This window comes from Oculina patagonica, chromosome 12, assembly GCF_052425735.1.
Source record: "Oculina patagonica isolate OP01 chromosome 12, crgOcupat, whole genome shotgun sequence".
In the NCBI taxonomy this organism is placed as follows: Eukaryota; Metazoa; Cnidaria; class Anthozoa; order Scleractinia; family Oculinidae; genus Oculina; species Oculina patagonica.
In genome coordinates this window covers 18,516,195-18,543,657 of record NC_135769.1, presented here as the reverse complement: position 1 = coordinate 18,543,657, position 27,463 = coordinate 18,516,195, and the positions used below count along the sequence as shown (strand labels likewise).

At 38.3% G+C, this 27,463-nt stretch overlaps 2 protein-coding genes and 1 long non-coding RNA gene across 3 annotated transcripts; 2 read left to right on the top strand and 1 right to left on the bottom strand.

Annotated features, from left to right (window-relative positions):
- The first annotated feature begins 384 nt into the window (after positions 1-384).
- LOC144633001 (uncharacterized) lies at positions 385-17,230 on the top strand. Its single transcript, XR_013566980.1, has 2 exons — positions 385-996; positions 16,650-17,230. It is a non-coding gene; the product is annotated as an uncharacterized LOC144633001 (long non-coding RNA).
- On the top strand, positions 4,790-12,352 carry LOC144632999 (uncharacterized). Its single transcript, XM_078491771.1, has one exon. The coding sequence runs from the start codon at positions 7,962-7,964 to the stop codon at positions 8,877-8,879; it is 918 nt and encodes a 305-aa protein (XP_078347897.1). The 5' UTR covers positions 4,790-7,961; the 3' UTR covers positions 8,880-12,352.
- LOC144633000 (ras-related protein Rap-2a-like) lies at positions 16,854-27,005 on the bottom strand. Its single transcript, XM_078491772.1, has 5 exons — positions 25,767-27,005; positions 22,949-23,414; positions 22,293-22,349; positions 21,560-21,633; positions 16,854-19,404 (listed from the first exon to the last, which is right to left on the bottom strand). Exons 2-5 carry the CDS (start codon positions 23,304-23,306, stop codon positions 18,988-18,990), a joined length of 906 nt encoding a protein of 301 aa, XP_078347898.1. The 5' UTR covers positions 23,307-23,414; positions 25,767-27,005; the 3' UTR covers positions 16,854-18,987.
- Between the last annotated feature and the right edge of the window lie 458 nt (positions 27,006-27,463).

Below are 27,463 nucleotides of genomic sequence, written 5' to 3'. Positions count from 1 at the left end.
TGGAGCCATTCAAATGATGATCATGCTCGCATTACTGAGAGGAATTGTATGTTAGAGAAACAAAGTGACAGTTAACTCAACATTGAAGGGAACCCCCAGTGCTGATGCCACTCACTATGAAGGGCAGATTTCAGATTACAAAAGGATGAATGAAAGCCAGTGTAACAATATCGTTTTCCGCGCTTTTCAATAAAAATGTTATGCTTTGGATTTTTGGAATTATCGTTCAACTCACCGTCTGTTTTCAGGCTGCATATTTACACTTCGACGAAACATCGTTCATCCTGCATGATCTACTCTTTTGTTAATTTAACTTTTTGCTTCATTTCTTGTTCTCCCTGTTGTAAAGAACTTGTTATATATGCCCGTTTGTAGTCCTTTGTATACCGGCCCTGCCAAGTTGTAGAACACTTTGTTACAAGTACAAGTTGTCCACTGCGAACTGTCCATCGCTATAGTTTAATATCTTGACTTTGCAACAAGTAACAAACATATGGCGACATGTACACTGAAGATAGCAGTGATACCTCGCAACAGAACGTGTTCAGCTTGTATGTTGTAATATCAAAGCCTTCCATCGTGAAATTTCTCGATGGGTATGCCAGTTGCTATGGTCCTTGTATACAAGCCTCAGTGTACTAGAACAGCGACCTTTAATCACTAGGGTAATAAACGTTTGCCAGGAAAAAATGTCTATGGACAGCCACTCATCTCTGAGCTAGATAGTTAGAAATACCGCGTCATATGATTAAAAGGGTACAAGAGTCTAGTTCAGTATTAGTGTATGGGTCAGTGTTGCTTTTTACGCATCACCCCAGCCCCTAAAGGTTACCAGTTAAATGATCCATCCGCCTAATTGTTCTACAAGCAAGGCAGGATGGCAGGCTTGTGGCATTTTTTATTTTCTACACGTTTTAACACAGCTGTTTCAACAACACAGCAAGGTTTTGGTTTTGGATGGCTTTGTTTGGATTCTGCATCTCGCGGCTGTCGGCGGTAGGTGCAAGTATAATAGACTATTACTGTTGTACTGTACTTGTATTTATGTACAAAACGCTCGGAAGCCTTTTATATCAGTCGTTTACTCGTGTTTTGTTTAGCCTTAAATTCGTTCATCTCTGTTGGTAAAGTTCTTTTCTTTAGTTCAGTGCGAAGTTGTTAATTCAATTATATGTTCAGAAACAACAGTCATCTACAACACTTTTATTGCTCAAGAGAGCCATACTGCCGAAAAATGAGTTAGGCCGGTGAATTCAACCCCCGGCTGAAAAACATCTAAACTTTATTTGCGATAAAAAACTAGCACCTCATTGACAGAGAATGAAACTCATCTCGTCGAACAGGCCTTGGCCTAAAAAGATTGATCACCTTGCAGTAAAAATGCAGATTTATTGGCCAAGACATTCGACACTAATAGCCGTGTTGTCTCAGTTAAAAAAAATCGCGCGTGTTATACTTTTAAGATATGAACTCGAAGTACGTTAATATATTGACTATCATCAACATGCTTAGGTAGATTTCGTCGCCTGAAGATGCAATTTTCTTTGTGGCTCGCGGTCCTATGCTATAAAAATTTATTTTCAGACTGCCTTGTAAGAACTTGTATTATATCCTTTCCGCCCGAATCTTTACGAAAGAGCGCTAAGCTGGAAAAGAGAAATGTACTTCAGTGATAGCAGCCAGTCGTTATTACCGGCAAAGAGTCTCTCGTCACTAATCATAAGCCAGTGTAGCAAAATTTCGGTATTAAATTAAGTATGGATCAGACTGAAAATTAATCCTGGTAACATGTCTCTCTTGTCAAAAAAAAAAAACATCACAAATTTTGATAGCCATACAATTTAACGTAGTTTTAAGCTCTAAGATTAAAAAAAAAATTCGGCCTTTATTTTGTATAATGTATTGAACTCGACGTCTTTGATATTTAATATTGGCTTTTAATGTTTTAGCCTCTTAGCAACAGTTTGGCAGTACAGGGAATTTACAAAATGGAACCTCTGCTTCACTTTTCATTTTAAAAACATAGTGGTGAGAGAGACACTTGAATAATATCATGATTTTGAACCGCGTGTATCGGGCATTGTGCGGTACGTAAAGCAAAAAAAAAACAAGGCTTTTTATTTTTAGAATTTGCACCCTCACAGACGAACAGCATTGCTATGATACATTTGCCGAAGGAGGGTTTTCGACAAATTTTTAACATATTTAGTAAGTCTCCAAGCAGAGAAGAATAAAGGTTGCTCATTTACCGCGCGCGTTTGTTCTTATCGATGTTTGGGTCGCGTTTTATTCGCACTGCCGGGTAGCTTTTCGGTGTTCAGAAAGCTAGCGCTGGAGATGGCCAACTGAATCAAACTCTTGCCATAACTGCGGACAGTCCAACCGCATGGTGCACGACGGCAGCAAAATTGCGATAAGTGTTGTTATTCTTTATCAGTTTATAGCTAAACTTGAGAGCATATTTTTTAACAAGGACAAGTCGTTCGCATGTTACCTGTGGCTCGCCATTGCCAGAAAAACACAAAACTTAGTGCACACTATCGCTCGCCATCGAAGGTAACCTATAGATTTAAAGGCGATGCGAGACGCTGTTCGGTACCGCCAAGATAAAAAAAAACATTTTCTACTGGTACGGCATACTAAATTCAACATAAACTCGGCTATGGTGAGTTTTTTGCTCACCCTTATAAAGGCAGTATTGCCGAAACGTCGGTAAGATTGTACCAAAACTTATAGCGTCAATAACAATTTTAATTATGTTATTTCATCTCGTACAAGACGCTACGCAGTTGTTGCCAATTTTAACAAATTATGGTGTTAGTAAGACTTCGGTAATTTCTTGCCATTCTCTGTCTTTGCTATTCTTTGAATGCACGATTTTGGAGTTAAAATATTAAAAATATTATGTTTACTGCAGTAAACAAAGATTTTGGAGTTAAAATATTAAAAATATCTTTGTTTACTGCAGTAAACAAAGATATTTTTAATATTTTAACTCGTGCGTTCAAAGAATAGCAAAGACAGAGAATGGCAAGAAATTACCGAAGTTTATCTAATTCTTTTATCGTTTCGACGAGGAACTTTCTGAAGCATGTTATTAAGACGAAGGATGAAAATATACGTTTGAATTCTTTTGAGTTTTCATGTTGCTTGCAGTACAATGACAGAGTCGTTTGCGTGTTCTTTTACACCCCAGCCTGGTGATTCAACATGGTACCTGCTGTGGTCAGGTCGTATTATTGTAATTTTAAAAACAATTTATCTTTATCTGATCGGAATACTGTTGACCCATTCTTCGTAGGTAATGTGCAAGTAGGCGAATTCAGCACGAAATAAGCGTCGAAAGAACTTTTTTTACTCTCATGATAATACGGATTAAAAACTTTCCTTTGACTGGAACAATATCAGATCTGAAAGAAATGTTCGAGAGTATTGAAATTTTAGTCGCTTTCTCCCGTAATTTCGATATTCGCGAATCGTGAGGGTTCCTACCAGTTCTACCACGAGGGATTAATAAACACTCATTGATCATAGTATTTGCTTCAGATAAAACCCCTTTATTGTAGTTTAATGATATCGCGCTTCAGGTACTGTTTTATTGTCCTTGAGATAAATGTAAAATGAATTCTCCTAAAATTTATATCTTTTAAAGTTTAGAGTTTATAATTTACGCAGTCATATTACGATAAAGATTTTAAAAACGGCCGTGAATTATGGATTGAAAAATGTCACTTACAAATCGATGTTATTTACAATTACTTGCGCTCGTGTGTTGTAATATTTTTATTTACCAAGACCATATAATAATTGTATTTTTATACTGAAGGCGTTTCAGGGTTTTATAAATTAATCTATAGAGTTGACTTGTGGCTTTTTTAATTCCTCCCTTTATTCCTTTTTATAAAAACGGAAAGATCTGGCCAAAGCCATTTTTTTATTCACTCGCATCTTCTTATTCTACGTGTATATTCATATTCTGAAACTTTGCGCCCACGAAAAGGCATAACACGTCAAAATGAAGATTCTTCCGCGATCGGTTTTCTTTTTACCTAGGCAACAATACTCCCAAGAATACTGATTGACTTTCATATATTCGCCTTCAATACAAAAGAACCGTATGGGTTCTCCTTGTATACTGTGAAATGAAATTGTGCGGCCATTGTTCTAGTAGTGGGTGGTCTTGTCATTTCTTGTTTCCCTCTTCGCTGGAGGTTTATTGAAGAAACGCTGACTTAAGTGAGTGAAACATATTGGGGTCGTGTGTTTTTTTTTATTTGCTCACCTTAAAAGCGCATTGGAAGGACAATGATAACAATCCCGCTTTTTCACGACTATTTTACAAGGCAATTCTAGCCTGGTGTTGTTGTTAATATGCTCAGATAATGGGAAACCGGTTAAAGACTTTTCCCACCATGTGTCCCGAACGCTTAAATTGTATTATAGCACTCGTAATTTTCACAAGTAAAAACGATTAATCAATACAACGTGTTTAAACGAGTCTTTGAAGAAAAGACCTTCTTTTACTGCAAGTATCAATAGCCACATACTGTTGTGGGATATTCTATGACCACCCACAGCTAAGCTAGTATCACTTCCAATTACCCACACTGCCCAGTGGCATCCGAGACATATAATAAAAATATATATATAGCCTTATGAAGCAACACTACAATACAATGGGCAACTTGGCTAAACAAAAAATGGCTAAATTCTGAAAAGGTTCATTGTTCAGGTAAGGCTGTTTGCATGACAAAAGCGAACGTTTTATTTGCTTTGTTCTGTGTGCTCCACTGAACGATAGAAAAACGAGCCAAAGGACGTGAGAAAAACCCCTCAGACAGTGCTAATTATTTCACACTCCCTTGAGCATAGATCATAGTATAAGTCATTTCAAAGCCATAACGAAATATTCCTCAAAAAAGAATGATTCTGGATAAAAGCAAAGAGCACACATCTGGGGTATAGTCCATGAGCGAAAGTTGATATTATACGGGGTAGATGTGAACCGGGTTAAGAAAATCCAATATTTACAGCAAACGAACAATCCAAGAAATAAACGTGGGTGTAGCTTTTAAACTGTGTTCAAGAAAAAATCGTTTTCTATTTTCTGTGTTAGTTTAAATTTCGGTTTCGTCTGACAATTACTTCATTGCATGCTCATTTTATTTTACGACGTTCGAAAGAGAATGTTTGTTAAGTCTTTCATTTCTTTTGGTGTAGTTATTATCACCTAACCGGCTATGCTTTTATGCAGTCAAGAAGAGAAATGTAATTAGTCTTGTTAAGAAGTTGATCAGTATCCATTCCATATGCAATTTTCTTGATTTGACTGCGTCTGCGTTTTAAACGCTGTATTTCCCGAGCCTAGCATTATCGAGAGAGAAAAATATATACAATTAAATTATAATTTTTATTCCACCGTTTAGTACAAGAGTTTTCTTTTTCGTCATAGTATCATTTTGTTATCATTTGAATTGAGGCCGGGCAAGAAAGGCTTTTAGAATTTATCATTTAATGACGTTACATAAGTAAACAGAGCAGAGGAAATGTGATGTGTTTAAACTGTGTGTCTTTTCAGCCTAAAAAACGCACATATACTTTTTACGTTTCGAACAGTTTATTTTTAAAAGGAAAATAACAGGGACAACCCGTGGAAATGTTAAGGCAATGGAGCTCGGCGGTAAAATATTAAATTATCTGAGCGCGAGAAGACGACGAGGACAATGATTGAAATTTTAATTTTTCCTTTAACATCCTCACACAATTCCCGCTTATTTACCATGCGGTTGCTGTAACAACACCTCAACTTTCTTTGCAAGAATTTCTCCTGATGAATAAACTTGTCGATACAAAACATTAGCAGTTTGTTTTTCTACGGACCCTTAAGTTTACGTTGCAACGATCGAAGAAAAGGGGGTTGATGATTTATTTCGTGTAAAACAATTTATTGTCAAGTCAGCGGGAAGGTCAAGGAATCATTTTAAACTTTTAGCGTCATTTGAATAATCATTTGTGCTCAAAACCGACTTTCTAGTTCATAAACAGTTTCTAGTCTCTTCATCTTTCTATTTTTAAATGTTTACTGATCTTTTAGTTTCGGTTTTGCCTGATTTCGAGTGGCTCTGAAAATTGCCAATAATTTTCATAATTTTCAAATCGATTAACGTTTTAATTTAAAACTCATTAAGGAGTACAGGCTCTTCTTCAGCGACAGCGTACTTAATGAATTTTCGACTAAAAGTTTAAAGTCAAAACAAAATAATATCTATCTCCGCCCTAGATTATAATCTATTTTGGTTCATTCGCCTTTCACGAGTCGTCGGAGAGGAGACGTTTTTTGTCTGAAACATTTCCTTTGTAAAAAGTAGTAAGCCACGTTTAAAACACGCGCAACGATAGAAGGTGAAAGCAATTTTATTTTCAATCTACTCAGTACCAGCATAATTTTTTCTTGCGCACATAAGACCTTGCTTCGCACCAAGAAGGAGAGATTCGCACAGAAGAGAAGATCAGCCTTTTTAGTGTATTGTATTTGTTCTCAATCATAATTCAGTTCAGTCTAACAAAAGCTTTCATTTGGATCCACAAAAGCGGAGGTTAAAAAAAGGGAATTAACGCAAACAAGCTATTTTCGAGTCACTGCGCACAGACCGCCGCAACCCTCCGGTCTTTCGACGGAATTAGCATTTCACCTGTTCAAACGATCAGCGAAAATATCTAAGCACTGAAATGTTCGTTACAAGCAGAGGAATTGTAATGATTCAAATTTTGTCTCACGAGAAAATTGTGATTTTTGTAAGCGTATACAAAAAAGGTGAGATTAGAACTCGCCTATTGGGGGTGACTTACGAAATAAACACATGCGTTCACAAAGGCTCGAACAAAAGCAGTTCAATTTACTTTTTAACCAAACAAAAACTGCGGTAGGATACATTCTTACTCTTGGAGTTCTCCCTCGGTTACGGGTTGCAGAATGGCAGCGAAAAAACTAGACGAAAAAGTGTCACAGATCGCTTACGCGCGGCACTCGTCCTGTATACAATTGTGGACTGCGCATAATAAGTGACACTGTCAAGGACTATTGCTTCGAATGCTAATATAATATGATATTTGTGTACCGACATATTTGTTGTATGCTGTGCTATTTGCCGAAGATCGAATAGAAATAAAAAAGAGAATATTTCAAATGGTAAAATGCGCAATTAAGAAGCCAAATTGAAAGGAGCGATCTTCTGCGGTCAGTCTTTTGTAACACATCTGAATAGGTTCTGACTCTGTTGCTCACTTTAAGATCTCTTTAGTTGCTTTTTAATTATCAACTCCACAGGCCATAGTTACACACCGATTTAAAAGCCCACACCATGTTGTAACACGAAGTGTAAATTATTGGTTGAGGATTTTCTTAACAGTCTAATTTTTAATATTTTTTATTTAAAAAGTTACCAGAAAGTTCCTTTATTTCAGCTGTTCTTTAGGTAGTCGCATGTTTCGTGAACTTTTAACCCCGCGTTTTCCCCTTTTTTAGGGAGGCATTAATCAAGGGTGTGTAAACAATGTGAATAGAGTAAAAAAACTTCAACGATTAACATGACAATGAGAGAGATATTGCTGCGAAGGTGACGCAATTTTCATACAAGGAAAGAACCAATTGGCAGGGACAATGTGTGAAGTGAACGACCATTCTTTGCATATTTAATGAGTGCACCTGCAGAACAATTAATTTAGCCTTAATTTACAAACGTCTAACACACCGATACAGCGTCAGTAAATAGTGCCTTCAAACGGCATAAATAGCGTGTGACTTCTGCACAGACTTGAATGTTACCGTACGCATTGTCGTAGACTAGAGCTCAGAGGACGCTTCGTACAATTTTCTTTGGATACATTCTGCATCTTTTTGCCTTCAGGCCGAGTCTTTGCTTATAATTCCTCAAGATTTTTCACTCATTTTAAAGTGATAGATGCTCGATTCGGGAATGGCTGGTAAAACGAAGCTAAATGAACAACACCTGGTTAACTTATCGAATGATGCTCGTGCCGTCGTCCGAAAGGAAGATCAAGTCACAGCTGGAAGTTCTCTTCTAAATTTTATGAACTTGGCGTCCGGAAACGTTAAAACCGCCTTAGAAAAGCCAGCTAACTTCAAAAGGAACATTAACCACCGAAGGTATCTTCAAAAACAGCTGCGGAACTATTCAAAGCGGAAGAACGACACCATCCCGAAGAAACCTAAAGACGTTCTTAAGCACAAAGCTCACACCCTAGCCGGTGACAAACACGGCATGTCGAGGAATTCTTCAAGGCAAGAAAGCAGTTCCAAAAGATCTGAACGGAGTGCGGAAGTTGTCAACTTCGAGAAACCTTCGCTGCGAGAAAGAAACCTCCCCCCGTCATTCTGGCAAGAACCGGTGATTCAAGACGGCACGGAAACCTACATGTACTCTTTGTATCCATTGCACGCCAGAGCCGGAGAATCGGAAGACCCATACAACCCTGCTTACGAAACTTTCTTTGAGGGTTGGAACGAATGTGTAACACGAGAAATTCCCGCTGAGGAGTTGTCGCAAAGTGGATCTGCGCCCTCTGTTTCATCCGATGAAGCCATTTGCGACGATTTCCTGACAGGAGAAGAACTTACACGGAGTATTGACATTAAAGATTTGTATGTGCCCGAGCTTTATATTACGGACAGAAGCCCTCACGAGCCATCTCAAGGCGAAAGCCTTTATCTGGCGCCCATCTCACCAACACAATATGTACTGACTCCGACATCCTGCGCGGATCAAGCATATTTTAATTTTTCGTTTGATCACGATCCATCAGGTTTACCGCCTTTCGCCATGGCTTTTCTTAGTCCAGGCTCCTTGACGCCTTACTAGACTTATTCTTGTATTCACGATGAGAACTAAAATACTAATGAGCTGAAAAGTTCTGCAAAAAAACATGAGACCAATTTCATTTTACATAGACAAAGAAGAGAGCAATTTGTTAAGTCCAAAGGATTCATTTTCGGCAGTTTTCCTGTGAATATTTTGCTCCTTTAAAATGTTATTTAGAAAAAATATTTGTTCAAACCGAATAACTGTGCCTTGAGGCAAGTTTTAAGAGACATGAACGAGAGTGACAATTGAATGTGGATTTAAATTAGATCAGAACGAAAAGAAACTAATTCCTTATGGAAATTATGTCATACACGTACACTCTGTGTTATAAAATTTAGCAACAATAAATGGCTCTGTGTAAAACAGACTCGTGAAATGGTGGAGTTATTCTTGATAACATTACCTGTGTATTTTAGCTACATTTGTAGTACACCCTGTTACGCTAAACAGCGCAAATTTGATCGAAGCGAGCTAAAATTATTCTTTGTGACCCCAATAAGGTATTCTAGTCATAGTAATGGTAACCTCTGTATACTTGAATATTCGTAAGAGAAATGTTTACAAAAAGGGCAAAATTTTGCGACTTTCCATGTTTACCAGTTTTAGCGGAAGGGAAATAGAAAGTATTTTTTCCTGTTTCTATTCGTATTTTCTTCCTGTTTCCGCAAACTCCTCTATCTTTATCTTAAATGGCGATCTCCCTAAAAAGGATGGTTCGGTTTCGGAGTTTTCTGTAACAGTAATATGGGAATTATTAAGAAATGAGAAAAGATGATATTCCTTGTTTAAAAGCAGAGAATACAGAAGAGAAGTTTCTTTCCGTGCGATAAAAACTGTCAGAGCATGCGGGCTGAAAACCACAAGGCATAATTGATTATGGGCCATTATGTGTACTCAATTCCTCCCATTACTTGAAAATCCATTTTAAATTTCTTTTAATATATCTTGTTCTTTCTGTTGGACTAAATAAATTTCACTGCACTGAAGATGGACCCACGCGCTATTTTGTGGCAATTTACCATGATGCAGTACATTTTCTTCGCCCCCATACAGGTGTTCGTGCACGCATTTCACTTCATCTTCATTAATCCTCAAGTTATACAGGATGCTGAAAGGGGTTGTCAAACATTCATCCCACACATTAAGACTAAATTCTTTATTGTATGAAGCTTAAAAACATTTTTCCTGTTTTCTAATGGATCGATTTTTATTCCGTCATTATTGCCAGTGGGATTATCTTTCGCAACCCACTCTTGTTCGTTCGCGCAGGTAATTTGTTTATGATCTCAGAACGCCCGCCACAGAGAGTACGTAAAGGAAAAATTAAAATCATGTCTTAGGTTTTATTGTGTCATATATGTACCTTAAGCTTTTCTATTGCGCGAAGCTACGCAAACAAGGTATAGAGTTATTGCATTGATATATGTGTTTTCGGTAAATAACACGCAAAACGACTGCGTGGTGTTATTTCATATCAAATGGCGCACGTCATACTTCGCGCTAAAAAATATTGAAGTTCATTGAAGGGTAGTTCAATATACAAACCACAGAATACAAGGGACTTAGAATGTTCAGAACGCGACGAATGAATCTCCTCAAAGTAACAAACAACATTTTTTTTCCTAATACGCATGCGTCTCTGTTCAGCGCATGCGTGAGTTGGTTTATCTCTCTGGATGAAAGCTATACTCTGTTGTCACTCTCGATCGAAAGTAAATTTGGTTATGTGGAAATTAAATTTACTTTAGCAAAGCATAAACAGCGTAAACTAGTTGGGTGAGGCGCAAATTATCACAGAAAAGCGAAGATATTGCGACCAGACGTGAGAGAAAACGAAATAAATTGCGCAAAGTCATGAAAGGCGTTTAAACTCTAGGCAGCAAAGTTATTTATCAGAAACATAAACATTTAAGTTGTCAGTTCTAAACTAAAATACTAAAAGTCTTTTCTGATAACTATTAATTTAACTTAATGTTCAGGCGGATTCCGCTGAAAGTGCAAAAATTAATTACCAAAAATCTATTTATAGCACGGTGACATTTTGTATGCTGTTTGAATTATTTACTGTAATTCATTTCTCCAATTTCTCCATTCTCGAGGAAAAAGTTAATGTCAAACCTCGTAGAAAAGCTTAAAACGCGTGTTATTTTGTTTTGAACCGACCTGAAACGATCACTTTAACAAAAATAAAGAGAACTTCAAACTCATATATACCTTAACTTAAAAGTTAAAATTTCTATAAGTTCTTTTTAAAAACTGTGACTATAACATTGTATTAAAAACTGTGACTATAACATACCATGAGTTTGTTTTGGTACCTTTATGAATGCCTTTATTGCTCGATTGTTGAGCGGAAACCGTCTTAATTCTGAGAATGTTTTAATACATTGGGCAAAATACCCCAGTTGATGAGCATTTGAACTCTCATCGCCTACCTTACTTACAATGTATTAATAATGTAAGGAGAAATTACAAGATAATCATATCAGCTTTATTTCACGTGATGTGCACGTGCGCACAACATCCTTGGCCTGCCATTGACTTAGCGCAGTTCACTCGTTACACATGCAGCTTCGTATGCAAATAAGAACATTTTCATTGAATTCATAACAATTAGAGCGATTTAGATGCTCTTTAAATTAAATACTGAAACAACGTGCTTTAGAAAAGGTGTCGGTTTTCACTCAAAACCTGTTGTTGCCTCAGCACCGATCGACGGATTTTTTTAAATGGATCACGTCCTAGCAAATAAAAAGACAGTACATATAAGTAAATCAAGTATTATACGCTTTCTATCGCCATTATTGGATATTGAAGTGTTTAAGCAAACTCATAGTTAATAAAAAAAACTGCGAATATTAATAAATATTTTCATTTGGCGCTGATAGAAGATAATTTTTTCATGATCTTAAATTAAAGGCTTGTTATTCACAGCTAAGGTGCTTAGAAAAATTGAAGAAAAGAGGGATTATGACTGCTTCAGTCTTCCTCTTCTTTGCTACAGAGAGGCGAAAAAGAGGCCATCTTGGTATTCAATTCTTTACAACTCAATAGTTTATGACAGCACAAACCGATTATGACACTCGCGTTCTTTATTCTCTTTGTACCAACGTTAGCATAGCAACGCTCGTGACAAAATGTTTTCTGGTAACCTCTCTCGCGAGCTTGCTTTGAACTGTAAATGCACTCAAATATCGATCGCCTATTGTTGCCATGTTCGAAAAAAACTGTGACACGGAATGCACTGCCGTCAGCTTAAGAAACTATATTTTTTAAAATTGTGTTATAAAGCTGTTTGTAAAGAAACGGTGGTTCAGTTCTCTTTATAGACAGGGAAGGTCGTCGTGGATTTTCTGGGTGTTGTTCATGATCACTCTTTTATTAGGTACTCCATGAATAATCAATTCCATTATGTTGTTTCATCTACTGTCAACTTAAACAGCAAAGGGATTAAATGATTATATATCTGGTTTTATTGTGCTTATAGAGGAGTACAACTTCGAAGTTGAACTGAACGAATTTAGTTCTAAGATACACTAACAGTTTCCCTATTAAGAACACTGTGTTACTTGTAGAAAGATCTTGAGTGACGCAATAGTTTTAGTTTAAAGCTCAGTGCCGCAAGCGAGAATATTTTACCTTTTTCCGCACAAAACGCAGGAGTTTCATATGAAGTTGGTTGACCTATTGCCGAGCGTTAGCTGAAAGAGCAACAAAAGAAAACGTGCTTGAAGATCTTTCCATACATAGGCGATGAATAACGCACAAAAGTACCTGTTATACAGAACACCGAAATGTGCTCGTCTCAACGTGGCGTCTGCAGAAGAATTAAATAAAACCTGCTTGCACTTTAGCTTATGTTTGCTAACAGAAAGGAGACACTACGAAAAGGGTGAAGCCACGTTGTTTTTACACAGACACAAAGAGTACAGTTAAATTGTTGCTCAAACAATGTTTATTTTACTTTCAAGTAAAGCTAAAACTACAGAGTTTCTTTAGACCAATTTTTATAGGTGTGTATTCAATGAGAATGAGTTTTATTTTTCAAAATGACTGTCTTCTCGAAAAGAGAAAAGAGCTGAAAACGGAAGCCATAGACACACGTGCTTTCAGTTCTTATCAGCATATTTTTCAATTTTGCCTTCTATATCGTTTCTTTTCTGTCCTTAATACTGAACACTTGAGATAAATAATAAAAGCACTGGTACAATGATTCAGTAGTATTTCGTGCTTGTCCACTGATCACCTCAGTAAATACTTCTGCTTCTTGCTAGATCCTTTTGCCCATAATTGTTAAATTACTTTAAATTGGATTGTCATTTTACTTTTAAAACAAAATGTACACTTAAAAAGACCAAATTTGTCCCTTGACAATGGAACAAAACAAGAAGCCTTCTCGCCTTGTCTCCATTAATTCGGGCGTGTTTCTGTAAAACCAGTTTGGACATCCCCCGCAACGTGGGTGGCCAGTTATAATAGCGCACAAATGAACCGATTTTAATCAATGAATGCTAAGCCTACTACAGTATTTGAGCAAGGAACGAAATTCCGCGTTGGCTGGAGATTCTGATAGGGGATGCAATAAAGCGGAGGTTGTTTTGACTGGGTGAATTGTTTTGCTGTCAGTTAGACGAAGTCATGATACACTGCATTATGAATAATCACGACTCATTAATTCACAAAGTGCGAGGCGAACCATGTGTGAGAAGGGGCTACCATACGTTATTCATAGGACGGACGCCTGGTTTTGATAAACAGCCCAGCAGGAGATTTAAGGTTACTTTTTTTAGCTATCACTTGTTAGCAAATCTAGCGACTATTATTCTGCTATATGACCATTCAAATAATGATTCATTGATTTATTCATTCATTTGAATAAGACGCATGCAAAACAGTCAATTCAAGTATTTGGGATATCAAACTAACTAGCTATTTTACTAACTAACTAAATAAATAATTAGGTAATAAATAAACAAGCAAATTTTTAAGTAAATAACAAACGTTAAACTACATGTGCGCAAAGCATATTTTTCAAAAAAAAATATATATATATATAAATAACTTTAATCATAAAGTTATGTTTTATTGTTTATTTCTTAATTCTCTGTGCTCACAATGGAAAGCTGTAAAAACATGGAAAAATTCAGGCAGCCCCATTATTTGCCTTTACACAAAAAAAGAAAGCCTGTGCTCTTCAGTATCGGGGAAAATGTACATTTGTCGAATTATCTACGTGACTCTAACTACAAAAATGGCTTATACTTTTATTCCGCTTTGCTGTCTAAATAGGATTTGGTACGACAATTTTGTTTATAATATTGCTGATTATTGTAGTGTTTGTTAGATAACATTGCTAAGATCATATAAAATAGAGCTGCTGTTTTCAAAAAGTCTTTGAATTTCGCTTAAATGCATACCTGACAACGTTTTGCATGCTAATGCGTTTTGCATTAGAAATACATTTCAAAAAAGCCCTAAATTCGTGTAGTACTCTGTGTGTATATAAACACCTTTGTATTACGAATTATTTTCACTTAGTCCAGAAGAGATAAAAATTCAGACAAATTCCACCCAAGTAACACAAAACGCATCTCTGCTATGGACACTTCGCTTGGCCTTAGACTGCCTAGAGAGACCGAAAATCATTCAGCTGTATTTGTCAGACACTTGGTCTGTACATAGTACCGTACTCATTCTCGATATTAGCTCTCTGTGAAACTACGTACAGTCATCTTCTCTCTCAGACGAACGTCGCCGGGCCCGGCCCTAACCGTCCATCTTAGACAGCTGTCCGTCTCTAAAGGGAGTTTAGTTACAGTAAAATGACTGAAAATCGGCAGGGACGGAACCATCAGCAAGTGTCCGTCTTATAGAGATGTCCATCAAGAGAGAGTTGACTGTACCACTCAACTTAAAAGTAATAAGGACTTGGTGAATTCGATGTCAACTGTGCCTATAAAACACACTCACACCGACCAAGACTGGGGCTGATTGGCGCGGGTACCGCGGTATCATATGTACGCACAGAGTGTTTGAGAAATTTCGCTATTTACCCTGTCAATTGTGATTTTTTATTTTATATTAAAACGAGCTCATCCTTGATAACAGGCAAACTACTCAATAATTCACTTCTGAGTAAATTGTTCGCCTGTTGTAATTTTCGTTGTATACAATGAGACTAAGGCGATCTTTTTCCTTGACAACGTTTAAAATGTGACCACAACAAAACCAGCAAAGTGTCTTTTCAGTGCTATTTACAATCACAGACACTGTTCTTGTAGTTAAACGCCGTTTGTTTGCCACGAAGTATATAAAACGGTTTTGTTTGTGTTATTTAAGGCTGTTAGTTTTATCACCCAATACATTTTGCATCTCACAATGAGTTTTATTGTAGCCTGGGGCTCCACACAAATTGACGACGGATCTCATCGACACCTGGTCGCGAATACGTCCCTTAATAACTTACAATCCTTATTACAATCCTACGTAAATGCTCAAATGGCTTCTTTTGACATTAACAGACTCTCACACTATTGAACCTTTTCTGTTTTTGCACTTTCAAACACCAGCCATTTAGGGAAGGCGCCATCATGATGTCGGTAGTTTATAACTGCCCTAATTGTTCGTAGCGCCTTCTGTTGTACTTTTAACACGTTGAAAAGTTTTAGGGATTAAATTCAAAGGTGGACAGTATCCGAAATCGGCTGGCAATGTGGGATTCTTTTGTCATCTGCGTCTTGTGGTATCATTGACTTAAAGTTACCCAAGCAAATCGTAAAGCACACTACATTAGTTGATTAGAACTTACAAGCATGGTTCATGGCAGTTTGTGGTGAGTGGGTGGGGTGTACTTTGACATGGTCTTTTGTCCTTTGGTTGTTTTAAGAATCATTAAAAGAATCTTTTGTTTTTTATCGTATTTTAATCATTTCTATTCGCCCCTCTGGCGACAGATAAAGTGCCTTTTGCTTCCTTGACACCGCGTGTCTTTACCAGTAACCATGTGCTCAGGATAAGGGTTTGTACAGCGACTCAGTTTTTTGAGCTTTTTTATGTCATAAATTTGCATTCTAGATTATTATAAGAGGGCAGGAGTTGTGCGACCGACGAAGTCGAATTAATTGGCGACCTCTTTTAGCAATTGCAACTGTTCCTTTGTTTTGTTTTTCGTTCTTTATATGAGACCCTGTATCAGTTTTGGGTGTTTCGGCTTTTTGATACCGAATATTTTGTCTTTTTTTTTTTCCTTTACAGCTTGGTAACATATCTTCTATACAAAGTGCCTTTTATTTCTTAACACACATGCATGGCTAGGTTATATTTTGTGAATAAAACAAGTTCTAACAATGATACCAGTATACTCAGTTAAGGGAGCAGTTTTAGTTGAAAATTAAAATAAAATCGATAATTTCTTATATCATTTCTGAAATTCATGCAAGCACGTCGAGATTAAAAGACCTCAGTCTTAAAAAGGAATTATGTTATGTGTGTGAAGCTTGTTGGTAGAATACGATGAGAGAGATATATACTCATCAATAAGTGTCATTAATTTTCTTCCGAGTTGTTTGTGTCACTGACTGCATGATGAATGTCTTTCCGAAGAACTGTTATGTTTGTGTAAACGTTTGTTAAACAATACGACAAGGGCTTTTCGACTTCATTTTGGAACAAAACGCCTTAGACCTTTTTTTGTAGAAAAGGCCCCAGATCAATAAAAATCACACCTGATTTTATTTCTAACTTATTCTTTTTGAATTCGTTCTTCAGATTAAGACGGAAAACAACTTGAAGCCACACAGACTGGTAGCGCACTCATTCCTTACTAAGATGGTGCCAGTAATTATCACCAAATAGAAATGGTGAACAAAAAGCCTGGATTATTATTGTTATTTAAAATCTTTTAAGGTATGAAGTTAATGGGCAGCAAAATAGTGTTCTTTGAAATGTGGGAAGACTGACGACAATGGTACATTTTCGTTTCTTTCTCTTGCGGTACTTTATTGTCTACTCATCGAAGGGTTTTCTTTCACAATTAAAATTATACTTAAAATATTACAATTAGCCAGATTGCGAAATAACGCGCCGGACCCATTTACACGTCTCTCTTTAATTACAGCTTCTGTAGACTAAAAAATTGTCTTTGTCTGTGTTAAACTGTCTGTGTCACACTGTACATCATTTACTAAACAAAATCACGACATAAGAAGGGATTACGAGAATACAAAAACAAGAAAGCTTATGGAAGGCCTACAAATGCATTATCAAACAGGGACAGATGAATATGTGTAGTACATTTATCTGTATACTTCGACGATTGGAGCAAAGCTATTAAACGTTTTTTTTTTAGACTGAATACGCTCGTGTTCCCTTTTTCCTCTTTGTAATCTTTTAACAAAGTGCCTCAATAAGTTTTGACCCTAATGGGCCCCTTGCAGATAACGGTCACATAATGGTACAATACAGTCAACTCTCGCATTGCGGACACCTCGCTATTACAGACAGGAGTTGAAGTCTCGGCGAATAAGAATTACTGAAGATAACTCTCGTTACTATGGACTTGCTGTATTACGGACACCAAACGGTGGCCCCGAAGATGTCTGTTATAGAGGGAGTTGACTGTATTACGGACACCAAACGGTGTTCCCGAAGGTGTCTGTTATAGAGGGAGTTGACTGTATTCGCCTTGCTGGAGAGCAAGTTGAAGACAACCGTCCAAAACAAAGCGACGTGAACTAGTCAAGCTTGACGTTCCTTTGTCGGTTTAAGATGTCCCAGTGGTTCGAAATGTTGGTCGTCCCTTTTGGAGTTTCTTACAAGGTAACAACCCTCCCCCACCGGTGGGGAGGTGGGTACGAGACGACAGGGGTAGGTTGATATTTTAGGATTGAGACTGCAAAGGGGTCTGCAAAGTTTGAAAGAAAATCTGATTAGTGATTTTTATCATTTGAATTTTTTTCAAAGAAGTTGTTTTACAGGAACAAATCGTTGGCTCAGAGACACCATGACTGATCAGGAGAACGGCAAAAAATAACAATATGATAAAACAAACTGAGTACTTTTCAACAGCATCAATCTCGCGTTTATCCTAAAATAAGCTTCAAAGGTCTTCTCTTAGTGTTAAGGCTATGTTTCTCAGTTCGGGAAAAAGAAACTATGCTGATTATGACATTGGTGTTGGATGCTTGCGTACAAGTCAACTTTATTTCTCAAAGAAAAGAAAGAAATTTGATTGTTTCAGTACACCAACATCGTCAACACTACTTCACATGAAAACGCTTTGTTTTTCTATCTTAAATAAATATACATGACTAGTTTTCACCTGGTTCAATAATTGCTTTGCATGCATGCCTTTGCCTTGCGAGTTTGCGAGCGTTGTGTAAAAGTTGTGCTGAAACGAAGTCAAACTACTTAAAATCAGTAAAAAGGTGCTTGAGTTTCGCCACTTGACGAAGCAGTGTCGACACCGTTGTGGTTCTTTCACCTACGCCAACACCCATTCCCTTCAAAAAACTATGTTCCCCGTTTCTCATAACATTCACGAACGTTATTATGAGTTTGCTTTGGATTTGCGCTTGCTGGCTTTATAGCTGGTTTTTAAAAAAAACTCTTGCAGCATGCTCTAACCAGTCAGAGCGTACAGAGTGTGTTGATTTTAGGCTATTGAGAAACCAAACAGAAAGCAATCGTGCATGATTTTACTTTAGTCTCATATGCAACACTTCCCGCGCTTGTCACCTGCTACATGTTTTCCCGCGCTTGCCACACGCTACATGTTTTCCCGCGCTTACAACCAGTTATGTGCTTTCCCCCTGCTTGCCGCCCTCTGCATGTAATTTCCCGCGCTTATCGTCTGCTACATATTTTTCCGCGTTTGCCACCCGTTACTTGTTTTCCCGCGCTTAATACAACCGGTTAAGTGCCTTTTCCGCGCTTTTAAGCGGTAACATGTTTTCGCCACGAGTTCTGACTGGTTTATTTCACTACTTGCAGAGAGTTGCAGGCTTTGAGAATATTTTTCTTCTAGATTAACAGCAGTCATCAATAGAATGCGACCAAGCTTATTGGTCTCGTCTAAACCATTACAATCTCTTGAGCTTGAATTCCATCACCAGCCCGGGAGGCTTCCTCTCCTATGGTTAAACAATTGACGCACGGAACTCAGAAATCCGTTGTTACCCGATGACCCGTGGCTCTTTTGCCGGGATTTTTTCGTGAATCTGACTTGGAACACCATGTTGAAAAACACGATTTGAACATTCCTATTGGTCAGGGCCGAAGTCTCATAATGCGAGCAGGCGAACTCGTCAGCAGTCTCTCTCGCCTCCTCTTTGCTAACCCTTCTTCCTCGCCGCAGATCTTTCTTATTACCAACTAGTATAACAGGGACCTGGCATTCTCCATCCGGTTTTCTGACCTCTTTGATTAGTTTGACCATTTGTCTTGCCACTTCAAAGCTATAGTGATCGGTGATCGAGTACACCACAATGAATCCCTCGCCATTCCTTATATAGGAGGCTTCGGCCTGTATAACGAACGACAAAACGGTAAGGATACTTCACTTTCGAAGTATTTCTGGTGAGTAAAAACCTACTTAACACCCGGCCCATCCCCAGCTTTGCAAATTCCTGTGATTGCTGTATAAATATCAACTTTGCTCGTACGGGTATATGCAGGTATAAGTCTTAGCCGCTCGCGCTTTTGAAATATCTTCGTACTCAGGGAGTTTGTTCGACAGTATCCCATCGATTGTTTCTCTCAAATCTTTCAATTTGCAGCTTTTTTATTGACACTTTATAGGGTCCCCAAGCGGGGGGGAGTTACAATTCGCTGTTGAGCCCAAATTGCATATGGAGCCCTAATATTATTTTGCACGGATCCCGGAGCCATGTTTTATTGGGAGGGAAAGCGGAGGGGGATCAGAGCCCTGGAGCCCTTATCCCTTTTTGACATCCTGGCTTCATCAGCAAAGTATTTATGCTCTGGCAAACTGAGACACAATGCTGGCCTTGCGACATTTGAATTGGTTGCTGTTGTTGTCTCGGAGTATACTCGTACAAAGATTTCCCAACTGACGGTACTTATTACGCCAAATGCGAATACTCTTTTGGCAGATTTGGGTCATGATAAAGCCTGTCTGAGAGCAGATTTGTAGCAGGGATAAATTGAGAAGGAAACAAAGGTCCTCCAGTTCTGAAATCGACTAATCACAAAACATAAGCAATAAAAACACTTTTGTAGACGAGATATCGAACTCTCGATCAACTTTTGATCCTGGGTTAGTGTTAATCGGCTTTGAATAAACCGGCCCAGGAGCTTTATTGCCCAAAGGGTGGTAACTCATGAGTTATCTAGTTAAAATCTCAGATTAGCTTTATCGGCTTTCAGTTTGCTTTCGAACAAACGGGCAGAGGCAGACCTTTGAACAATCGGGACCTGGTGCCGATGAGAAGTTCCCTGAAATGCTACAACCACAGACACAAGTAGTTGGGAATGTTGCAAAAATATACCCGGTTGCAGTGAGATTTAAATTCGACTTAGTAAACACCTTCCTGAAATGCTTTAGGATCCCCTACACCCGCTATCAATGTTGAAACCTCATAAAATATTACAAGCTTGCTTGACTTTACAAAGGCAGTTGCTAGAAGCTCAACATTGAATAGAGGGGAGGGGAGGGGAAGAATAAAAGTGCAACCCTTCCCAATACTTTTGTCTGTTGTTGTTTGTTCTCATATAGGTTATATAATCGCATCAAGCAGTTCAAATAGTTATCCAAAGTACAATGTTTCAGACATCATACATAAACTTATAGTCTGGGACCGGGCTGTTCAAAGCACGATTAAGCTAATTCAGGATTAGCGTGAAATTTAACTTCAGGTTTTTAACTTTTCAGTGAGGTTTTCCGCTTATATTTCCTGTCCTCCAATTTTGACGTCAACTAATCTCAAACTTCACAAAACATGAGCAAAATAACACTTATACAAGAGAAATTGGACCTTTTATCAACTTTTAATCCTAGGTTAGTGTTAATCGGCTTTCGAACATTCCGTGGAGTTAGGATTAGCTTAATCCTGCTTCTACACATTTAGCGGGTTCACAGTAACAAATAAATCCGAGTCGAGTTTAAATAGCCATCCCTCTTTTTAGTAAGCTTACTGATAATTAGCAATTTGCGGCACAGTCAACCCCGGCAAAAGACGGATAAAACATCCTTTAGGCAGACACGTCTCCTAAACGGCACTTAGTCATGTTCCCAACCACATACAAAGACTAAATTTTCACAGGTGGAAGGTTATTTTGATCCCAAAAGCATCCGCTTACGGGAGGCTGGGAGTTGGTCATGAGAATAATAAACGAAGCTATCGGAAAAGGAAAACACTTCTTCAGTAAAACGTAAACAAAATTTTCTGTCGGCATGCAACATTTTGTCACAAAAAAGGAGTAAAGTGAATGACCTTGGAGACAAATCTGAAGGTGTTAACCATTTTCGCTATCTCAAAAGATCTCCGATTTGCAACCGCATTTATTTGTGAGCTATCAGCGAAATTATCTGTAAACTGAACCCCTTGGTCGGCAAAACATGCTGTTTATTTTTCTTGTTCGCACTCAAAGAAAAAACATTTTAAAACAATCAAGTTAAGGATCAAAGGGTCTCAAAGAAGATGCGACTTAGCTCTTACATTTCCAGCAGTGTCCAGAATATCCAGCGAAACAGTGCTGTCTCCGATGGGAACGACTTTCTCGTACACCATCTCTAAAGAAAGAAAAAAATAGATGGTTTGTAAATTGGAAAAGTTTCAGTCATGCAGGCATAGAGTGCTTTGTTCGCAAAATGGCTATATGCGGCAAGCAGGTCTTTGAAATCAGTATTCATTTAACAACAACAAAAAAGGCGGTACTGGGTAGATAAAAAAGCATATTTTACGGAAGAAACTCAAAACCATGACATAAGCGGAAATCAACCATAAAATAAGCGGAAAGGCCGACTCACCACCAGGTATCAACTTTTCGAGCAGTAATAGGATTTTGCCGTGTCGATATAAACTATGCTTGCGCAAACAGACAAAAGGCATACGCTAAAAGTACATTAAAAGTACAAAGCGATTTAAACATAAATGGCACTTAGATATATGTAACATAGTAATAAAGAAACAAGATCGCGTTAAAAAAACCTTGATATAACTAGATAGCGTTTCAGGTTCCGAGACACTGTGTTGTTATTATTAACCTTTGCGCGCGCCAATGCAAGTGTAAATGAGCTGCTAAAGAATTTATCACTCGAAAATTATTTTGTACATAAAACCTGGCGGAAATTAAATCAACCGGCACCAACTTATCCCAGGTTTCCGGTTGGCGCGTCAACGAAGGACTGGCAAGTTTATTTTAACTGTTTTAGATAAACTCCTTTCTTACCGAGAGTTGGATCATATTCGTTTAGGAATCGACCAGTCACGAAGCGGACCACTAAAGCTGCAAAACAAAACAGAGAAAAATATGTCAATCGCATTAATCGCTGATCAAACAAAACGCGTTATGAAAGATTTACTAAAGCCGACAATATAAATTCTGATAACAAATCTAGAGTGACGTGTTCGTATCTTCCCAAGCAGGGGAGAGGTTGCGGTGGGAAAAAATATCTATATCAACTTTCTTGAGGAAAGGTTCAAGTGGGTTCCCTTGAGAAATTTCGGAAATAAGCCAATAACTGATTTTGCACGAGATATATGAATTTCATTATTCTGCCTCTAAGCCGTTGCTTTGTTTATTTCTTTGTAACTGAACGGTTGGTCGTGGCTAGGGCGAGCTATGCAGGGTGCCCGCAGTTCTGTGCTGCTAATTCTCAAATCCCTTCAACAGTCACGCGTATGATATAATCTGTGGTTAATCTAGTTATCAAGGTCCCTTGATCGGTCTCTAATGTTGCAACCGCGATTTGCAGAGGGCATACGGAATCATGTGTCCTTGATAAGAAGAAAGCGAACAATCGACCGCGCACTCTGATCTAATCACCAAGTTACATTTATAGTAATAGCACTGAACATTATTACACACTATACCCAGTCTGATACCTGTCTTGCCCACACCTCCGGCTCCTAGCATCACAATAGAGTGTTTCTCGCTGCAGGCAGCTCCCTCGGTGTCTTTACTCCCTGACTTCAGCTTTCCACCTAACAAACTTGGTCGTTTTTTTAGAGACTGAAAGTCCAGCTTGGTTGGACTAAGGTCGTCATTGGCACAGCTGAAGCTATTGCTCCGACTGTAACACGGCTTTTTATCAGCGGAGTACTGGAGATGACCGAGACTGCCTCTTCGTTGAGCTTGGCCGTGAGCGCGCTGTTGTGGTGGCGTGAAATTTCGTGGCAGGCGCATCGAAGACGTCCCATAAACCATCCGCGACGGAGCCGTGTTCTCTCGTCTTAGCGACATGAAGCATTTAGACCCACTTCATCATCTAATAATCTGTGATGGCGTTTGAGCTGGCTAAAGTGCTCCCAACACTTCTGCGTATAATTCCAAACAGGCCTTCTCTCCGTGCTGCGCAAAAGTAGAAGAGGTTAGAGGTTTTTCAGGAAAGTGTCAGCCAATAAATAGATCATATTGTTCAATTTGACAGGCGTTTTATTGTCATCCTTCCTTAAAACAACAAAGGACACTTTTCGGCGCATTCCATTTTGCGACACAATATGGAAAATGCAAATGTCAAAACAGCGCTATCCATTGCAGGGCTTTAAACACCGACCACTCAGTCTGTCAAAATGTGCACGAGAGTATTTCACCAGGGGTCACGACTTTTGCTTAATTCCTCCAAAAAGAACTCGTATTCCAAAATATCTCAAGAGTGTAAACCAAGTGTAGCTTTCACTTTTACGCGCGTGGTTTCCGTTCTTGGGCTAATTAATTTGCTTTGCGTTTGTTCCCAAGACAATGGACTTAACGGATGTGTGGTAATGGAGAACAACAAATACACTTTAAAGAAGCAACTTTAGCCACACTAAAATTACATTTAAGAAGACTAAGTTGTGCAAAAAAGCCGCTCTTAGCGATCGTTCTCTTGTAAAGACAAAATAAGATGAAATTAAGAGTTTAATGCATGTAGAACAAGGAGATCTATCACAAAGCAATTATCCGTGGGTCTGTTGCGAAACCAAGTCCACTGGGATTGCATTCAACAGAAAATGACTAAAAAAAGTACTGGTTCTAAAGTTTAATTGCAATGATTTGATTGCTTCTTTTTTTGTACACTTTTAAGGCTAATTAGCAAGCGGCGTGTGTATCTTTCGCTTTCGTGCTTTCAATCGACTAATTGTGTTACTTCCGGTGCGTCGAACGCTTTAATGAAGTTATAATTGTTCATACAAAGTGTTGACATGATTAGCCAATTGTACAGGTTTGATAGCCCTCCTGTTGCGATTGCGCAGATATGGCAACTATATTACAAGTGTTTAGCCCTCAGTACCTCCAAATCGGATCTTATAGACGAGAATCTTTATTTATATTGGCTTGTATTGCAAACTTAAGAAGACTGGCCTTCAATCTACCCTTGATCATGAAGATTTGTGCAGTTACGAACGTACGTCGCCCTCACGGGTCCTCGAACGAAACATAAGGGCGGCAACATGTTGGAAAAACAAAGAAACAAACAGAGACTTCTTGCTAAAAGTGTAAAGCTCCTATGCGGTTTTTTCCATATGTGAATCTTAACCGAGTTATTCTTGTTTGTGCTTATGGTAGTACTATAAGCACAAACAAGAATCTACGCGATGACCTCCTATTCAGTTTGGTTTTACAAGAAAAGGAGTTTACGAAAAATTTGCAGAGGGAAGTATCAGCTGTTATTTTTTTTCGAACTACTTACTCTATCATGCAGGGACTGCGGAATAAATTCCTTGCGGAAGACAAACGTCTTTTAAAGCTTTGCATACGAGAGCAGAGCTCTTTCAAACGAAGCAATGCGGAAGAGACTATTTCTTAGTGCTATTTTTACTTCTGTTTAACAAACATTGTCACTGAGACTGAATCAGGTATTCGCCCTGTCACTTCAATTGTAAAGGCTGTAGGAAACTCAATTTCCGTGACTTTTTCAGTCGGAACACGCGTGTTGAGCGCAAAGCTCTCGCGCGTACCTCGTGCTTCACGAGTGATCCACGCAAGCCATACTGAAGTCAATTGCCCTGAATGGGGTGTTCAGTATGTCGATTGACCTTATCAATTAAATGTGAATGGGCAGCTGAGTAAATCAACTATTCACCAGTGATAGATTTTCTGCCTTGTTAGCTTTTGAGCTCCTGTTCTGTTACAATTAATTATAATACTTAAGTGGCCTGTCATGAGTATTGATAAAAGGCGCTTAGATGGTTTCGAAAGAACGCAGTTTTTTGTCAGCGAATCATGCAATCAGTCCGCAAATTCATGAAATTTAACAGTCACCATTTGAATTCAACAGCAATAAAAACTCTTTCAAGATGGCGATGATAAGATACGAGTGATATTATATATTCTTTCATCCAAGGTTTCGCTTTTTCCAACCCTGGCTACGTTCACTGAGTCACGTACTAGACAAGGAATCTCTTGAGGTTTTAATGCAGGTTTTTTTATGAACGCCACGAAAGAAACTGTCAATGGTACTGTGATGTTCAGCTGTAAATAGTCTGAATTATTTCATACTGGTAATCAGGGGTTAATTTCAATTATCCCGTGACCGAACCGTCCGAACCGTGCGGCCGATTCAAGGAAGCGAAACACTTACTCAGTAAATGTAATGAGATACAACAGAAAATACTAACAAGAAGCAAAGAAAAGGGTTGAAAATACTAACAAGAAGCAAAGAAAAGGGTTTAAAACAGTTACAATTCGTTTTAGGTTAATGTTAGAAAACTCAGTGAGTACCTGCTACTAAAGACTCCTGAAGTAAATCTTTATGAGACGAGGTTGATAGCTGTTGTAACTCTGAAGAATGAGGCTATACTGATTGTATCCTTTGTATTATTGTCCGTGTCTATTGAGAAGTCAACCTGGCAGGTTTGCCTAAAGGCGTCATTCAGACTGAAGGCTTAAACCTGCGTATTTCCGCATTTAATGCTCTATGTACATAACTTTAATTCTCTCTGTGTTACAGTTGCCACCTGAATACAATTTAGGGCAGGCAGGGCACGCACATGACATTCATGTGGCTTTTAAATTTGGTGATTTTTCAATACTCCGCCAAAAAAATGGACACTTTGGGAAAAATTTAGCTCCGCTGTGAAAATTACTGATATCGTTTTCGTTGTGTACGTTATTTGCCCAAGTTGTGTGTTCAATCAATGAATTGACTATTCAATCAATGCACAAAATATGTATGAGGAATCCAAAGTATTTGATCCTGAGTTTGACTACAAAGACAGGTCATCTGATCTTAAGAAGGTACATCGTTAAAGTAGTCAGATATATTTTGAAGCCCACCTGCGTGAAACTGCATTTGCACTCTTCGTGTATCCGTGATAGAGAGCTCATGCTCTTTCTTCCGCATTGTATTAAAGCTTGGCGAAGTTGAATCCGTAACTACAACAACAACGACCAATATCTTTTGCCAAAAAAAACATAGAGTATAGTACAGCATAAAATAAATTAAATTTAATAGGCAAAAAACTACTCAGAATAGTAGGAAAAAAACGAGCTGAGAAGCTGTAAGAAATAGTGCGCTTTGACTGGGTTGTTCATGAAACACACTGAAGGCAAAAAAAAAAAAAGGAAATAAGATACAAAACCCTGAAATCATTACTAGTAAGCGATATTCATATGAATAGTTTAAAATAGAAAGTAGAAAAAAGAAGAAGAAAGAGAACCAGTTAGTGATAGAACCAAGCCTCGTCCCAGGGCCTTTCCGCCTTTCAAAGAAGATTTAAAAGCGTTCTAAAACATCAAATATGCCTTACATTTCTACCGTTTTATCCTTCAGCCTTTTGGACCTTAAGTAGATGGTAGCTTCCCACGTAGCGGGACCGTTTAATAGTTTTTAGCCTAAAAACGGCTGCGTGGCAGGCTAGCCTAATGGCAGATCTCAGCTAGCGTTTAATTCCATTTCTAGAGTAGAGAGACGGTATTGTGAGACTGAACAGTGTGTTTCTTGGGTCCACTGAACCCCAGGGGGGGGGGGGGTACTCCGACTTGTAAATGACGGGGATGATCGAATGAAGGCAAAACTCAGGACCCAAAAAAATCCCTAAGTCTTTTGACATTACCCAAAAAAATCCCTGGACCAAAAATAACCTCTAAAAAATTCCTTGTCAAATTACCCCTAAATTGCCAGGAGGGGCAATAACGTTTGTGTTTGATTATTCATCATATCATAAATACGCCAAGGCCGTGCCACGGCACTTTAGTTTGTTTTTTATACCCTAAAAGATCCCCTATTTGAATCAAGTCACCCAAAAAAATACTTGCCAAATCTTCTTACCCAAAAAAATCCCAGAATCGAAAATTTCAAACCCAAAAAAATCCTGAGAAAGCCGGAGTACCCCCTCTGGGCACTGAACACAACAAGAGGACATTTGCTGGCAAAGGCTCAAACAAGACCGTAATTTGGACCCAGCGCCAGCAAACAG

Coding starts and splice junctions, on each gene's coding strand:
- LOC144633000 (XM_078491772.1), bottom strand. CDS start 23,306: ATGTCGCTAAGACGAGAGAACACGGCTCCGTCGCGGATGGTTTATGGG. Junction 22,350..22,948: donor CGGAGGTGTGGGCAAGACAG/GTATCAGACTGG, acceptor TTTGTTTTGCAG/CTTTAGTGGTCCGCTTCGTG. Junction 19,405..21,559: donor TTCTGGACACTGCTGGAAAT/GTAAGAGCTAAG, acceptor TTCGTTATACAG/GCCGAAGCCTCCTATATAAG.
- LOC144632999 (XM_078491771.1), top strand. CDS start 7,962: ATGCTCGATTCGGGAATGGCTGGTAAAACGAAGCTAAATGAACAACAC.